This window comes from Somniosus microcephalus, unplaced genomic scaffold (assembly GCF_052327205.1).
Source record: "Somniosus microcephalus isolate GS21.2 unplaced genomic scaffold, FLI_Smic_1.0 unresolved_chr7, whole genome shotgun sequence".
In the NCBI taxonomy this organism is placed as follows: domain Eukaryota; kingdom Metazoa; phylum Chordata; class Chondrichthyes; order Squaliformes; family Somniosidae; genus Somniosus; species Somniosus microcephalus.
This window is the reverse complement of record NW_028225185.1, coordinates 14159564-14176330: the sequence shown is the minus strand read 5'-3', so window position 1 is coordinate 14176330 and position 16767 is coordinate 14159564. Positions and strand designations below refer to the sequence as shown.

Here is a 16767-nt window from a genome sequence, read left to right as displayed (position 1 = left end):
AATATATTCAAGAAGGAGTTAGATATATTTCTTAAGGCTAAAGGGATCAAGGGATATGGGGAGAAAGCAGGGACAGGGTACTGAATTTGGATGACCAGCCATGATCTCATTGAATGGCGGAGCAGGCTCGAGGGGCCGAATGGCCGACTCCTGCTCCTATCTTCTATGTTTCAGAGCCAATGAAGCACTTTTTGAAGTGAGCTGTGGCCCAGGCGGCTGAAGGCACGGCCGCCAATGGTGGAGCGATTAAAATCGGGGGGATGCGCGAGAGGCCAGAATTGGAGAAGCGCAGAGATCTCGGGGGGGGGTTGTGGGGCTGGGGGAGGTCACAGAGATAGGGAGGGGGTGAGGAGGCCATGGAGGATGAGAATGGTGAGGTTTCACAGTCTCCAGACACAGGGCTGGTGTCAAAGGGCAGAAGGTAGGAATGTACCGCACAGTTCAGGTGAAGATTTCACACACTCACTGTTACATCTCACTGAAACCACAGTGACGCCATCACAGGCGGGTTACAAGATGTGTTGAAGTATAAGTCCTTACCAGGACAACTCTTAATCTTCAGATATTTTTTATTAATAATGTATTAAAAAAAAATTCAAGGTGAGTCACGAACAGACTGAGGCACAGAATGCTTTCCAGTTCAACCACTGTCCTATCAAACACTCCCAGGGCAGGTACAGCACGGGTTAGATACAGAGTAAAGCTCCCTCTACACTGTCCCATCAAACACTCCCAGGACAGGTACAGCACGGGTTAGATACAGAGTAAAGCTCCCTCTACACTGTCCCATTAAACACTCCCAGGGCAGGTACAGCACGGGTTAGATACAGAGTAAAGCTCCCTCTACACTGTCCCATCAAACACTCCCAGGGCAGGTACAGCACAGGTTAGATACAGAGTAAAGCTCCCTCTACACTGTCCACATCAAACACTCCCAGGGCAGGTACAGCACGGGTTAGATACAGAGTAAAGCTCCCTCTACACTGTCCCATCAAACACTCCCAGGGCAGGTACAGCACAGGTTAGATACAGAGTAAAGCTCCCTCTACACTGTCCCATCAAACACTCCCAGGGCAGGTACAGCACAGGTTAGATACAGAGTAAAGCTCCCTCTACACTGTCCCATCAAACACTCCCAGGGCAGGTACAGCACAGGTTAGATACAGAGTAAAGCTCCCTCTACACTGTCCCATCAAACACTCCCAGGGCAGGTACAGCACGGGTTACAGAGTAAAGCTCCCTCTACACTGTCCCCATCAAACACTCCCAGGGCAGGTACAGAACGGGTTAGATACAGAGTAGAGCTCCCTCTACACTGTCCCATCAAACACTCCCAGGGCAGGTACAGCACGGGTTAGATACAGAGTAAAACGCCCTCTACACTGTCCCATCAAACACTCCCAGGGCAGGTACAGCACAGGGTTAGATACAGAGTAAAACGCCCTCTACACTGTCCAATCAAACACTCCCAGGGCAGGTACAGCACGGGTTAGATACAGAGTAAAACGCCCTCTACACTGTCTCAGTTATGTCTCCCTTGCCCGCAACTTCCAGCCTGCCCCCTACTGGCCCCACTGTGACACTGCTCTATATCCCACCCTGTGGTCTCTCTGAGGCAGAACGGAGCGACAGACGGGGGCAGTTTCCAAACCGTGGGACCTTGGCTACCGGGACCGGAGGTGGCGAATGCTTCCAACTCGATGCCCATCATCAGATAGAGGGAGATACAACAGGCCAGAAACCACCAGCGTTTTCTGAGTCAGTCTTAAAGGTACAGTCGCCACCCCTCTCCGCTCCCCACCCAGTGTCTCCGGGGAGGGCAGGAGTCTCAGGTCGGCGGCACGGCCTGCTTGATGATGATCTTCTGCCGGGTGCGGGCGCTCTGCTCAGCCTGGACGCCCCCGCCCGGGGCGTTAGGCAGCCCGTGGGCGGTGATGTACTTCTTGTACGCCTCCCGGATGATCTTGAAGGCCCGGATGTTGGCGTAGGGGATGTCGGTGATGGGGTCGCGGTAGAGGGCCGGCTTGTGGGTGACGGGGCAGAGCTCTCGCGCCGGCACCCGGGTCGGCCGGGGCTTGGGGAAGGCCCGCTCGAAGGCGGCGTCATCGCTGAAGCTGACAAAGTTGCGGAGGCACCTGCCCACAGGAGCCGCGGCCGCCATGGGCGGCATCTCGGTTGTCGGCTGGGGGTCGTGGTCCAAGCTGGTGGGGCGGAGGAGGGAACAAAGAGAAACAGTATTTAGACGGGAGGTTGGTTTGCTTCTACCCCTTGCCCGCCAAGTAGGAACACGGGAACTGCTGGGCACAAGACCACCTCGTATTATTATATATATATTAACTAGCTGGGGGAGCCCGGCTTTGCCAGGGCTGTTTTGGGCTGGGCGGTTTAAATCGAGTCCCAAGCTTTTGGGCCCTGTCTCTGTGTCCCTCTCTCAATCTGCTGCCGGGCAACATTTCTACCTTTTAATACCTTGAAAGATGAAAGTGAAAGTACTTATAAAGCGTTTTTGGTAAATGTTATGTTATTTTTAAAAGAGATACTAACTTTTTCAAAGCTGGATAAGGAGAGTAGTTTGAGTTGGAAGCAGCGAAACAATGGCTGGCACATCCCTGAGATGAAAATGATTAGTCCCGCCCACACACACACACCGATTGGCCAACCATCAGGGGACTGTACTGTAGGATTGGTCAATCGTGACGGCACAGGATGGGTCGAACCTTGACGTCAGTCAATCAATGCTAAGTAGCAGATAATGAGTTTAATTTTGAAGGTTTTTTGCATAAGGTGCGAACAATTTTCGTCCGACCGAAAAGTAAATACGCTTACGACCGTCACGGAACCGTAAGCTTTCTTTGGAGGTAACGCGCGCGTAGGTACGCTCTATAACTTTCGAGCGCATAGCCGGACAGACGCACACCCGAGGACAGACAGGCAGAAGGACAGACAGACAGAACGATCTGTTTATAGATATATAAGATAAGATAGAAGAAGAAAATAGGTAGATGATCTAGACGAAGGAACTAGATGTAATATCTCCAAGTTTGCAGACGACACAAAGTTGGGTGGGCGTGTGTGCTGTGAGGAGGGTGCCGGGAAACTCCAGTATGATCTGGACAGGTTGGTTGATTGGGCAGATGCATGGCAGATGCAGTGTAATGTGGATAAATGCAAGGTTATCCACTTTGGTGGCAAAAACAGGAAGGCAGATTATTATATGAACGGCAATAGATTGGGAAAAGGGGAAGTGCAGCGAGACCTGGGTGTCCTTGTGCACCAGTCGCTGAAGGTAAGCATGCAGGTGCAGCAGGCGGTTAAGAAGGCAAATGGTATGTTGGCCTTCGTAGCGAGAGGATTCGAGTGCAGGAACAGGGATGTCTTGCTGCAGTTGTACAGGGCCTTGGTGAGACCACAGCTTGAGTATTGTGTGCAGTTTTGGTCGCCTTATCTGAGGAAGGATGTTCTTGCCATGGAGGGAGTGCAGCAAAGGTTCACCAGGCTGATACCTGGGGATGGCAGGAATGACGTATGAGGAGAGATTGGGTCGATTGGGCTTATACTCGCTGGAGTTTAGAAGAATGAGAGGGGATCTCATTGAAACTTATAAAATTCTAACAGGACTGGACAGACTAGATGCTAGAAGGATGTTCCCGATGGTCGGGGAGTCCAGAACCAGGGGTCACAGTCTAAAGATAAGGGGTAAGCCATTTAGGACAGAGATGAGGAGGAATTTCTTCACCCAGAGAGTGGTGAACCTGTAGAATTCTCTGCCACAGAAGGCAGTGGAGGCCAATTCATTAAATATATTCAAGAAGGAGTTGGATATATTTCTTAAGGCTAAAGGGATCAAGGGATATGGGGAGAAAGCAGGGACAGGGTACTGAATTTGGATGATCAGCCATGATCGTATTGAATGGTGGAGCGGGCTCAAGGGGCCGAATGGCCGACTCCTGCTCCTATCTTATATGTTTCTATGTTCGCCAACTGGCCTGAAGCAGCGACAATGGAGTGCTTGGCTGAGCGTGCCCATTGATCTCTCTCACTTGGTCGACAACAGACATGAGGCGGGGGAAACCCCCCAGTGGTGGAGAGCGTTGGGAAACGCAGCTCCAAAGTTGGTCAGCTGTGGCTCAGTGGGTATCTCTCTCTCTCTCCTGCCTCGGAGTCAGAAGTTCGTGGGTTCGAGCCCGCACTCCAGAGACTCGAGCCCCATACACCAGGCCGACACTCAGAGTGCCAGTACTGATTGAGCGCCGCACTGTCGGAGGGGCGGTACTGAGGGAGCGCCGCACTGTCGGAGGGGCGGTACTGAGGGAGCGCCGCACTGTCGGAGGGGCGGTACTGAGGGAGCGCCGCACTGTCGGAGGGGCGGTACTGAGGGAGCGCCGCACTGTCGGAGGGGCGGTACTGAGGGAGCGCCGCACTGTCGGAGGGGCGGTACTGAGGGAGCGCCGCACTGTCGGAGGGGCGGTACTGAGGGAGCGCCGCACTGTCGGAGGGGCGGTACTGAGGGAGCGCCGCACTGTCGGAGGGGCGGTACTGAGGGAGCGCCGCACTGTCGGAGGGGCGGTACTGAGGGAGCGCCGCACTGTCGGAGGGGCGGTACTGAGGGAGCGCCGCACTGTCGGAGGGGCGGTACTGAGGGAGCGCCGCACTGTCGGAGGGGCGGTACTGAGGGAGCGCCGCACTGTCGGAGGGGCGGTACTGAGGGAGCGCCGCACTGTCGGAGGGGCGGTACTGAGGGAGCGCCGCACTGTCGGAGGGGCGGTACTGAGGGAGCGCCGCACTGTCGGAGGTGCGGTACTGAGGGAGCGCCGCTCTGTCGGAGGGGCGGTACCGAGGGAGCGCCGCACTGTCGGAGGGGCGGTACTGAGGGAGCGCCGCACTGTCGGAGGGGCAGTACTGAGGGAGCGCCGCACTGTCGGAGGGGCGGTACTGAGGGAGCGCCGCACTGTCGGAGGGGCGGTACTGAGGGAGCGCCGCACTGTCGGAGGGGCAGTACTGAGGGAGCGCCGCACTGTCGGAGGGGCGGTACTGAGGGAGCGCCGCACTGTCGGAGGGGCAGTACTGAGGGAGCGCCGCATTGTCGGAGGGGCAGTACTGAGGGAGCGCCGCACTGTCGGAGGGGCAGAACTGAGGGAGCGCCGCACTGTCGGAGGTGCCATCTTTCAGATGGGACATTAAACCCGAGGCCCCCGTCTCCCCTCTGCGGTGGACGTAAAAGATCCCGCGGCCACTATTGGAAGACGAGCAGGAGGATGTCCTGGGGCCAATATTTATCCCTCAACCAACATCACTAAAAAAAACAGATGATCCGGCCATTATCACAGTGCTGTTTGTGGGAGCTTGCTGTGCGCAAATTGGATTCCTCATTCCCTCCTCAGGGATTCAGAAGAACATAAGAATTAGGAGCAGAAGTAGGCCGTTCGGCCCCGTCGAGCCTGCTCCGCTGTTCTAGCCTCAACTCCACTTTCCCGCCTGATCCCTCGATTCCCCGAGAGTCCAAAAATCTCTCGATCTCGGCCTTGAATATACTCGACGACTGAGCCTCCACCGCCCTCTGGGGCAGAGAATTCCAAAGATTCACCACCCTCTGAGTGAAGAAATTCCTCCTCATCTCAGTCCAAAATGACCGACCCCTTATCCTGAGACTGTGAACCCTGGTTCCAGACTCTCCAGCCAGGGGGGAACAGCCTCTCAGCATCTACCCTGTCAATCCCCCTCAGAATCTTGTATGTTTCAATGAGATCACCTCTCATTCTTCTAAACTCCAGAGAGTATCGGCCCATTCTACACAATCCCTCCTCATAGGACAACCCTCTCCTCCCAGGGATCGATCTAGTGAACCTCTGTTACACTGCCACCAAGGCATCTCCCCCAGGGAGCCCTCCCTCCCCCGCCCAGGGAGCCCTCACTCCCCCCGCCCAGGGAGCCCTCACTCCCCCCGCCCAGGGATCCCTCACTCCCCCCGCCCAGGGATCCCTCACTCCCCCCGCCCAGGGATCCCTCACTCCCCCCGCCCGGGGATCCATCACTCCCCCGCCCAGGGAGCCCTCACTCCCCCCGCCCAGGGAGCCCTCACTCCCCCCGCCCAGGGAGCCCTCACTCCCCCCCGCCCAGGGATCCCTCACTCCCCCGCCCAGGGAGCCCTCACTCCCCCCGCCCAGGGAGCCCTCACTCCCCCCGCCCAGGGAGCCCTCACTCCCCCGCCCAGGGATCCCTCACTCCCCCCCGCCCAGGGATCCCTCACTCCCCCCCCGCCCAGGGATCCCTCACTCCCCCCCCGCCCAGGGATCCCTCACTCCCCCCCCGCCCAGGGATCCCTCACTCCCCCCCCCGCCCAGGGATCCCTCACTCCCCCCCGCCCAGGGATCCCTCACTCCCCCCCCGCCCAGGGATCCCTCACTCCCCCCACCAGGGATCCCTCACTACCCCCCACCAGGGATCCCTCACTCCCCCCCGCCCAGGGAGCCCTCACTCCCCCGCCCAGGGAGCCCTCACTCCCCCGCCCAGGGAGCCCTCACTCCCCCCGCCCAGGGATCCCTCACTCCCCCCGCCCAGGGATCCCTCACTCCCCCGCCCAGGGATCCCTCCCTCCCCGCCCAGGGAGCCCTCACTCCCCCGCCCAGGGATCCCTCACTCCCCCCCCAGGTATCCCTCACTCCCCCGCCAGGGATCCCTCACTCCCCCCCGCCCAGGGATCCCTCCCTCCCCCGCCCAGGGATCCCTCACTCACCCTTCCACGTCCACATTCTCTTCCTTCACACAAAGCTCCGTGATCAGGGGCATGGTCACGGAGTGGTAGCGAATCACCGGCCCCACGCACTTCCGTTTCTTCAACACCTGCTTCTTCTTGTCTGCTTCCAGTCGCTCGTAGTTCTCTGTGGAGTGAAGAGGGCCAGGGAATCAGAGCAGAGATTATCTCCGGCGAGAAAGATGTTGCCCTGTTGTTGGGGGGGGGTGTCACTGGATGGCGCAGTGGGTTACAGGCCGACCTTTCACCTCTGGCCACGTGGGCTACAGGCTGACCTTTCACGTCCGACACTTGGCTTCAAATGCAGGCCAGACGGATGGGCCCCTGCTAGCAGGAAGGGCCGCTGTGTGACACGAGTCTGGGGATTTGTTTCATTAACGCTCCTGTGAAGCGCCTCAGGACAACTTTGTTTAAAATTCGTTTATGGGATGTGGGCGTCGCTGGCAAGGCCGGCATTTATTGCCCATCCCTAGTTGCCCTTGAGAAGGTGGTGGTGAGCCGCCTTCTTGAACCGCTGCAGTCCGTGTGGTGAAGGTGCTCCCACTGTGCTGTTAGGGAGGGAGTTCCAGGATTTTGACCCAGCGACGATGAAGGAACGGCCCGATATATTTCCAAGTCAGGATGGTGTGTGACTTGGAGGGGAACTTGGAGGTGGTGGTGTTCCCATGCGCCTGCTGCCCTTGTCCTTCTAGGCGGAAGAGGTGGCGGGTTTGGGCGGTGCTGCCGAAGAAGCCTTGGCGAGTTGCTGCAGTGCATCTTGTAGATGGTACACACTGCAGCCACGGTGCGCCGGTGGTGGAGGGAGTGAATGTTTAAGGTGGTGGATGGGGGGCCGATCAAGCGGGCTGCTTTGTCCTGGATGGTGTCGAGCTTCTCGAGTGTTGTTGGAGCTGCACTCATCCAGGCAAGTGGAGAGTATTCCATCACACTCCTGACTTGTGCCTTGTAGATGGTGGAAAGGCCAACTTGCTACATTAAAGGCGCTGTATAAATGCAAGGTGGCGATGATTTTACATCCCTTATCCGTGCGTCTCTCCTGATGGCAGTCCCTGATTTAAATCGGAAAAGAAAGCTGCCATTTTATAATGTATAAGCCGCGTGCAAGATCGCCCCCTGCTGGCAGGAGGGGGTAATTACAACGTGACCGTTTACATAGGAAATTCCCGTTATAAAAACACGGATGCGGTCAATTTATAACAGGGGAGCGGGTGCCGGCTTTTAAGGATTGACCCTGTGACAAGAGATCGCCAGGTGGCGACGGGCCGGTCTCAGACATACCCAGGGCGCGCAGGTTAATCTCTTCCGTGATCTTCGCTTCCGCCAGCAGCTCCTCCTGCGTCAGCTGGCGGGTCTCGGCGTGCGGGGCCTTCCGCAGCCGGCGGGGCTGCACCTGGCGCTCTTGCACCCGCAGGTACGTCAGGCGGGTGTGTTCCGTCGTCGACTGGCGCACGGACTTGCGGCCACCTGCAAGGCAAGAGAGAGAGGGGAACGTCAGGGTCAGCCTGCAGGAAACCAGACTTCTTCCTTCTACGTTCCTCCTACGTTATCTGGCTGTTAGCACGTTGTGTGTGGGAGCTTGCTGTGCGCAAATTGGCTGCCGCGTTTCCTACATTACAACAGTGACCACACTTCAAAAAAGTACTTCATTGGCTGTAAAGCGTTTTGGGATGTCCTGAGGTGGTGAAAGTCGCTATATAAATGCAAGATCTTTCCTCTCTTTGGAACTCTCGCTGGGGTATGGCTTACACAGGCGGTGATCTAGACGAGGGAACTAGATGTAATATCTCCAAGTTTGCAGATGACACAAAGCTGGGTGGGCGTGTGTGCTGTGAGGAGGATGCAGAGAAACTCCAGTATGATTTGGACAGGTTGGGTGATTGGGCAGATGCATGGCAGATGCAGTATAATGTGGATAAATGCGAGGTTATCCACTTTGGTGGCAAAAACAGGAAGGCAGATTATTATCTGAACGGCAATAGATTGGGAAAAGAGGAAGTGCAACGAGACCTGGGTGTCCTTGTGCACCAGTCGTTGAAGGTAAGCATGCAGCTGCAGCAGGCGGTTAAGGCAGCAAATGGTATGTTGGCCTTCATAGCGAGAGGATTCGAGTACAGGAACAAGGATGTCTTGCTGCAGTTGTACAGGGCCTTGGTGAGACCACACCTTGAGTATTGTGTGCAGTTTTGGTCGCCTTATCTGAGGAAGGATGTTCTTGCCATGGAGGGAGTGCAGCGAAGATTCACCAGGCAGGAATGACGTATGAGGAGAGATTGGGTCGATTGGGCTTATATTCGCTAGAGTTTAGAAGAATGAGAGGGGATCTCATTGAAACTTATAAAATTCTAACAGGACTAGACAGACTGGATGCAGGAAGGACGTTCCCGATGGCAGGGGAGTCCAGAACCAGGGGTCACAGTCTAAGGATAAGGGGTAAGCCATTTAGGACTGAGATGAGGAGGAATTTCTTCACCCAGAGAGTGGTGAACCTGTGGAATTCTCTACCACAGAAGGCAGTGGAGGCCAATTCATTAAATATATTCAAGAAGGAGTTAGATATATTTCTTAAGGCTAAAGGGATCAAGGGATATGGGGAGAAAGCAGGGACAGGGTACTGAATTTGGATGATCAGCCATGATCTCATTGAATGGCGGAGCAGGCTCGAGGGGCCGAATGGCCTACTCCTGCTCCTATCTTCTATGTTTCTCCCCTTCCTCTCCCATATGCGCAGATTTGGTAAATGACCAGATAATCCTGCTTGTTTTTATAAAGTGATGTTGGTTGAGGGATAAACATTGGCCCCAGGACACCGGGGAGAACTCCCCCTGCTCTTCTCCCAATAGTGGCCGTGGGATCTTTCACGCCGTCCTGAGAGAGCAGACGGGGCCTCATCCGAAAGACTCCCCGAGTACTGCGCCGGGATTGTCACTCTGTGGGTAAGGAGCATTCTCATGAATTCCTTGTTGGATTTATTGGAGCGTATCTTATATTTAGTGGTGCGAATGTGGAACTCGCTACCACAGGGAGTGGTTGAGAGGAATAGTATAGATGCATTTAAGGGGAAGCTGGATAAACACAGGAGGGAGAAAGGAATAGAAGGATATGGTGATGGGGTGAGATGAAGAGGGGTGGGAGGAGGCTGGTGTGGAGCAGAAACACCGACATTCTATGTAATTCTATGGTCAGTACTTGTGTTCAGTAAATGATTCCCTCCTGTCACAGCTATTGCCAACGTTCCCGTCAGGCTGTGCTCCTACGCGGCGCTCTGGAGGTCCCGCACACCGGCTTTTATATGAGAAAAACCGCCCGCGCGCGAACGTTTGAATGGGCCGCGCAGCCCGTTAGACTTGGGGCGGGGGGGGGGGGGGAACACTGGCCATCACCCCCCCACCCCACCCCGCGCTTCCTCACGCTCGGGAGATCATGGGGCAGTGCTGAGTCCTTACACTCTCCGAACTCGTCCTGCTGTTCGGCGACGTCCCCTTTCTCCACCTTCAGCTTCTCGAAGCCGCTGGGGGCGGCGGGAGGCTTCTTCGCCTTGGCCTTGGGTCTGGCTGACTTGATGGGTTCCTGCAGACGAGGGGAGGGGAGGGGAGGCACAAGCGTGAGGTCTCAGCGGTTATACAGAGGCAGCAACACGGGCTGCACAATCACCGTAAACGAACGCTTCTCTCCTGACTCAATTGTTGACACACCGCCCGGAACACAGGAACAGGAGGACACCATTCAGCCCCTCGAGCCTGTTCCGTCATTCAATGGCTGATCTGTGACCTAACTCCATCTACCCGCCTTTGGCCCATATCCCTTAATACCTTTGGTTAACAAAAATCTATCAATCTCTGATTTAAAATTAACAACTGATCTAGCATCAATTGCAGTTTGCGGAAGAGAGTTCCAAACTTCTCCCACCCTTTGTGTGTAGAAGTGTTTCCTAACTTCACTCCTGAAAGGTCTGGTTCTGATATTTAGACTCTGCCCCCTAGTCCTAGACTCCCCAACCAGCGGAAATAGTTTCTCTCTCTCTGTTCCCCGTAATATCTTGCAAACTTCGATCAGATCACCCTTAACTTTCTAAATTCAATAGGAAAAAAAAGGGATTGAAGCCTCCTGGTCTATACGCCTGATATGCTTTCTAAATGGCGAAAAGCTGGCAACAGTGGAGGTCCAAATAGACTTGAGGGGTCCAGGTACACAGATCATTAAAATGTCACGAACAGGTACAGAAAATAATCTGAAAGGCTAATGGGATGCTGGCCTCAACTCCACTTTCCCGCCCGATCCCCATATCCCGCGATTCCCCGAGAGTCAAAAATCCATCGATCTCAGTCTTGAATATACTCGAGGACTGAGCCTCCACTGCCCTCTGGGGCAGAGTGAACCTACGTTGCACTCCCTCGAGGGCAAGTATATCCTTCCTTAGGTAAGGAGGCCAAAACTGTGCACAGTACTCCAGGTGTGGTCTCACCAAGGCCCTGTACAATTGCAGCGAGACTTCCTTATTAGGTAATCATCAGGATCGGGTTAAGCTTATATTCGCTAGAGTTTAGAAGAATGAGAGGGGATCTCATTGAAACTTATAAAATTCTAACAGGACTGGACAGACTAGATGCAGGAAGGATGTTCCTGATGGCGGGGGAGTCCAGAACCAGGGGTCACAGTCTAAGGATAAGGGGTAAGCCATTTAGGACAGAGATGAGGAGGAATTTCTTCACCCAGAGAGTGGTGAACCTGTGGGATTCTCTACCACAGAAGGCAGTTGAGGCCAATTCATTAAATATATTCAAGAAGGAGTTGGATATATTTCTTAAGGCTAAAGGGATCAAGGGATATGGGGAGAAGGCAGGGACAGGGTACTGAATTTGGATGATCAGCCATGATCTCATTGAATGGCGGAGCAGGCTCGAGGGGCCGAATGGCCTCCTCCTGCTCCTATCTTCTATGTTTCTATGGGGCGCGAAGCCTCCTGTGGCCGAGCAGCCTGGCGACATCTCACTACTCCCGTCGACAGAGCGAGCAGGTGGGCTAGGCTGGGTCAGCATCCCCAGGTGCGGGAGGAATAAGCCCCAAAGGCTTTAGCGTCAGTAGATTTCTGACGCCCCCACCCCCCCCCTTGCCTTGTACACTTTAGTGATCACTCGACGCTTCCTCTTGGGCTCGTCGTCCTCCTGATCGCTGGGCGGCTCGTCGCCCTCGTCGATGTCGAAGTCCGAATCGACCTCGTCCTCGCTTTCCGACTGGTCCGTGTTGTATTCATCGTCTCCCGATTCCTGGGAAGTCATAAAACACAACACAGGTTAGGAACCGTCAGATTCAGGGTCAGGGAAAGCACAGAGCGAAAAAAAAATTCATTCAAAAATAAAATCTTGGGCTGGCTCCAGGACGTGGAATTCCAAACAATGGATCGCGCTTGCTGTTGTTAAGAAGTTGCATTTCTCCAGCGCCTTTCACCACCTCAGGACGTCCCAAAGCGCTTTACAGCCAATGAAGTACTTTTTTTGAAGTGTGGTCACTGTTGTAATGTGGGAAACGCAGCAGCCAAATTGCACACAACAAGCTCCCACACACAGCAATGTGATAATGACCAGATCATCTGTTTTTAGTGATGTTGATTGAGGGATAAATATTGGCCCAGGACACCGGGGAGAACTCCCCCTGCTCTTCTTCCAATAGTGGCCGTGGGATCTTTTACATCCACCCGAGAGGGCAGACGGGGCCTCGGTTTAACGTCTCATCCGAAAGACGGCACCTATGACTGTGCGGCGCTCCCTCAGTACTGCCCCTCCGACAGTGCGGCGGTCCCTCAGTACTGCCCCTCCGACAGCACAGCGCTCCCTCAGTACCGCTTCTCCGACAGTGCGGTGCTCCCTCAGTACCGCCCCTCCGACAGTGCGGTGCACCCTCAGTACTACCCCTCTGACAGTACGGCGCTCCCTCAGTACTGCCCCTCCGACAGTGCGGCGCTCCCTCAGTACTGCCCCTCCGACAGTGCGGCGCTCCCTCAGTACCGCCCCTCCGACAGTGCGGCGCTCCCTCAGTACTGCCCCTCCGACAGTGCGGCGCTCCCTCAGTACTGCCCCTCCGACAGTGCGGCGCTCCCTCAGTACCGCCCCTCCGACAGTGCGGCACTCCCTCAGTACTGGCACTGGGAGTGTCAGCCTGGATTTTGTGCTCAAGTCTCTGGAGTGGGACTTGAACCCACGACCTTCTGACTCAGAGGCGAGAGAGAGTGCTACCCACTGAGCTACCTTTTGTCGAATAGATAGGGTGTGAAGAGGCTCGTGTGGAGCGGAAACACCGGCATAGATCAGTATGACAGTAAATTCTATGTAAATCAATTACATTTTTTAAAAATAATTCAAATTATATTAAAGATTTGCATTTTATTTTTAATGCAGGATCTAAAGCCGAGTGCAATACCTTTAATGTTAAGAGTGTGGCTGATATAAGTGTTGTATTTAATGTTTTAGAGCAGTTAATGTTATATATTAATGACTTGGATGCGGGTGCACAGGGCACAATTTGCAGATGACACAAAACTTGGAAGTATAGTGAACAGTGAGGAGGAGAGTGATAGACTTCAAGAGGACAGAGACCTGGAATGAGCAAACATGTAGCAGATAAAATTTAACTCAGAAAACTGCGACATGATACATTTTGGTAGAAAGAATGAGGAGAGGGAATATAAACTAAAGGGCACAATCCTAAAGGGGGTGCAGGAACAGAGAGACCTGAGGGTATGTGTGCACAAATTGTTGAAGGTGGCAGGGCAGGTTGTGAAAGCGGTTAAAAAAGCATACGGGATCCTGGGCTTCATAAATAGAGACATAGAGTACAAAAGCAAGGAAGTTATGATGAACCTGTATAAAACACTGGTTCGGCCTCAACTGGAGTATTGTGTCCAATTCTGGGCACCGCACTTTAGGAAGGATGTGAAGGCCTTAGAGAGGGTGCAGAAAAGATTTACGAGAATGGTTCCAGGGATGAGGGACTTCAGTTACATGGAGAGACTGGAGAAGCTGGGGTTGTTCTCCTCGGAGCAGAGAAGGTTGAGAGGGGATTTGATCGAGGTGTTCAAAATCATGAGGGGTTTGGACAGAGCAGATAGAGAGAAACTGTTCCCATTGGCGGAAGGGTCGAGAACCAGAGGACACAGATTTAAGGTGATTGGCAGAAGAACCAAAGGCGACGTGAGGGAAAACTTTTTATGCAGCGAGTGTTTAGGATCTGGAATGCACTGCGTGAAAGGGTGGTGGAGGCAGACTCAATCGTGGCTTCCAAAAGGGAGTTGGATAAGTACCGAAAGGAAAAAAATTTGCAGGGCTACGGGGAAAGGGCGGGGGAGTGTGGGGAGCAGGACTGGCTCCCGGGACCAGTCCGAATGGCCTCCTTCCGTGCTGTAACCATTCTACAATTCGATGATGTGAATTAAATGCCTTATTAATCAAGCATATTGGCCATTCCTTCATCGTCGCTGGGTCAAAATCCCGGAACTCCCTAACCTAACAGCACTGTGGGAGCACCTTCACCACACAGGACTACAGTGGTTCAAGATGGCGGCTCACCACCACCATCTCACGGGCGATTAGAATTGGTCAATAAATGCCGGCCTCGCCAGCGACGCCCACATCCCATGAACGGTTGCAGCCCCTCTTCCACTATTTGAAGGGGCTGCTCCTCGGTTTTTTGGCTGCACTTCAGTCCCCACGCTCCTGATCTTTGGTCACCCGGTGCGGAGGGGAGCGGGCAGGTCGGGGGGCTGGTGCGGGGGGACCTCCTCGTGGGACTGCTCCTGGGCCTGGCCAAAAGTGGCCATTGACCGGTCCGGGCAGCGTGCGGTCGAGGGGGGTCGTTCGGCCTGACTGCCCTGCCTCTCTTCCGCAGCCGCATTCGCGCCCGGGTGGCCCTGGAGACGGAGCAGGCGCGCCGTCCGCCGGCACGTTCGAGGCCTCCCGCGGCCAGTGGGCACCACAGGGACTGGGAGTGCATCATCAACCAAATCTCAATTTAATTCGTTAAGTTCCATTTGTTGTATTTTTGGTTAAGTTACAGTTTTAGTTGATCGTACCAAAACATCAACCCATGAACAAATTTTTTTTTAAGTTAGATTTTTTAAAAATAATTCCAAATGAGAGAGGGGAAAGATTGGCATTTGATTTTAAATGCAGGAACTGAAGACTGAGGCAAAAAATGTGAAGGAGGTTGAATGGTACAAGCGTGGTGTTTAATGTTTTGGAGCAGTTGGAAAGTGGAGGTAAGCAGGCAGGTGCAGCAGGCGGTTAAGAAGGCAAATGGTATGTTGGCCTTCGTAGCGAGAGGATTCGAGTACAGGAACAAGGATGTCTTGCTGCAGTTGTACAGGGCCTTGGTGAGACCACACCTTGAGTATTGTGTGCAGTTTTGGTCGCCTTATCTGAGGAAGGATGTTCTTCAATGGACGGAGTGCAGCGAAGATTCACCAGGCTGATACCTGGGATGGCAGGAATGACATATGAGGAGAGATTGGGTCGATTGGGCTTGTACTCGCTGGAGTTTAGAAGCATGAGAGGGGATCTCATTGAAACTTATAAAATTCTAACAGGACTAGACAGACTAGATGCAGGAAGGATGTTCCCGATGGCGGGGGAGTCCAGAACCAGGGGTCACAGTCTAAGGATAAGGGGTAAGCCATTAAGGACAGGGACGAGGAGGAATTTCTTCACCCAGAGAGTGGTGAACCTGTGGAATTCTCTGCCACAGAAGGCAGTGGAGGCCAATTCATTAAATATATTCAAGAAGGAATTAGATATATTTCTTAAGGCTAAAGGGATCAAGGGATATGGGGAGAAAGCAGGGACAGGGTACTGAGTTTGGATGATCAGCCATGATCTCATTGAATGGCGGAGCAGGCTCGAGGGGCCGAATGGCCTACTCCTGCTCCTGTCTTCTATGTTTAAATAATTCCATGATGTGGAGATGCCGGAGTTGGACTGGGGTGGACAAATGTAAGAAGTCACACAACACCAGGTTATAGTCCAACAGCTTTATTTGAAATCACAAGCTTTCGGAGCGCTGCTCCTTCGTCAGGTGAAGTGATGAAGGAGCAGCGCTCCGAAAGCTTGTGATTTCAAATAAAACTGTTGGACTATAACCTGGTGTTGTGTGGCTTCTTACATAAATAATTCCAATGAGGGGAAAGGTAGGCATTTGATTTTAAATGCCGGAACTGAAGACTGAGGCAAAAACAAATGTGAAGGAGGGTGGATGGTCCAAGCGTGGTGTTTAATGTTTTGGAGCAGTTGGAAAATGAATTGGGGGTGAGAAAAATGTCCAGAGCACAAAAAGATGTCTAGTGCGGGTAGGGTGCACCGCGCGGGAGGCAGCCCACCTCCTGCTTTGACTGACAGCGGGAGCAGCCAATGGGAAGCGAGGGTTGCCTTGACTGACGCAGCTGCCAGCCAATCGGAGTGATCGGAAAGGGGGGCGGGACTTCTCAGCAGGTTAGGTTGCGCCCCCCTCAAACCGGTTGTAGGAAAATGGCGGCCGCCAGTCGCAGTGAGGAGGAAGAAACACATTGGGCCGGCCACTCACCTCCTGGAAGCCCCCGTACGTCGTCTTGTAGAAGTCGTCCTCCTCCTCGGCGTCCAGCAGCCGCGACATGCGGTTGCCGGCATTTTTGCGCGACGGCCGACTCTCGGCCAGGCTCATCCCTGCTCGATTCACTCCCGCTCGGCTGATCGCCCCTCCCCCCGCCCTAGCAACCAGGCGCGGCCAATCGGTCGACGGAGTGCATCGATTAGACAGGCCCCGCCCCCTCCCTGGATATTGTGAAGCCCCGCCCCCTCTCTGGATATTGTGAAGCCCCGCCCCCTCCCTGGGGATGGTGAAGCCCCGCCCCCTCACTGGATATTGTGAAGCCCCGCCCCCTCCCTGGGGATGCTGAAGCCCCGCCCCCCTCCCTGGGGATGCTGAAGCCCCGCCCCCCTCCCTGGGGATGCTGAAGCCCCGCCCCCTCCCTGGGTATTGGAAAAATGTAAGCAGTC

The 16767-nt window shown here is 54.4% G+C and overlaps 1 protein-coding gene across 1 annotated transcript; it reads right to left on the bottom strand.

The window, feature by feature from the left end:
- Positions 1 to 551: 551 nt before the first annotated feature.
- Positions 552 to 16495, bottom strand: vps72b (vacuolar protein sorting 72 homolog b). The gene is made up of 6 exons (XM_085978679.1): positions 16316 to 16495; positions 11863 to 12015; positions 10195 to 10318; positions 8030 to 8215; positions 6734 to 6878; positions 552 to 2201 (listed from the first exon to the last, which is right to left on the bottom strand). The coding sequence occupies exons 1-6, from the start codon at positions 16430 to 16432 to the stop codon at positions 1829 to 1831; spliced, it is 1098 nt and encodes a 365-aa protein (XP_085834805.1). The 5' UTR covers positions 16433 to 16495; the 3' UTR covers positions 552 to 1828.
- Between the last annotated feature and the right edge of the window lie 272 nt (positions 16496 to 16767).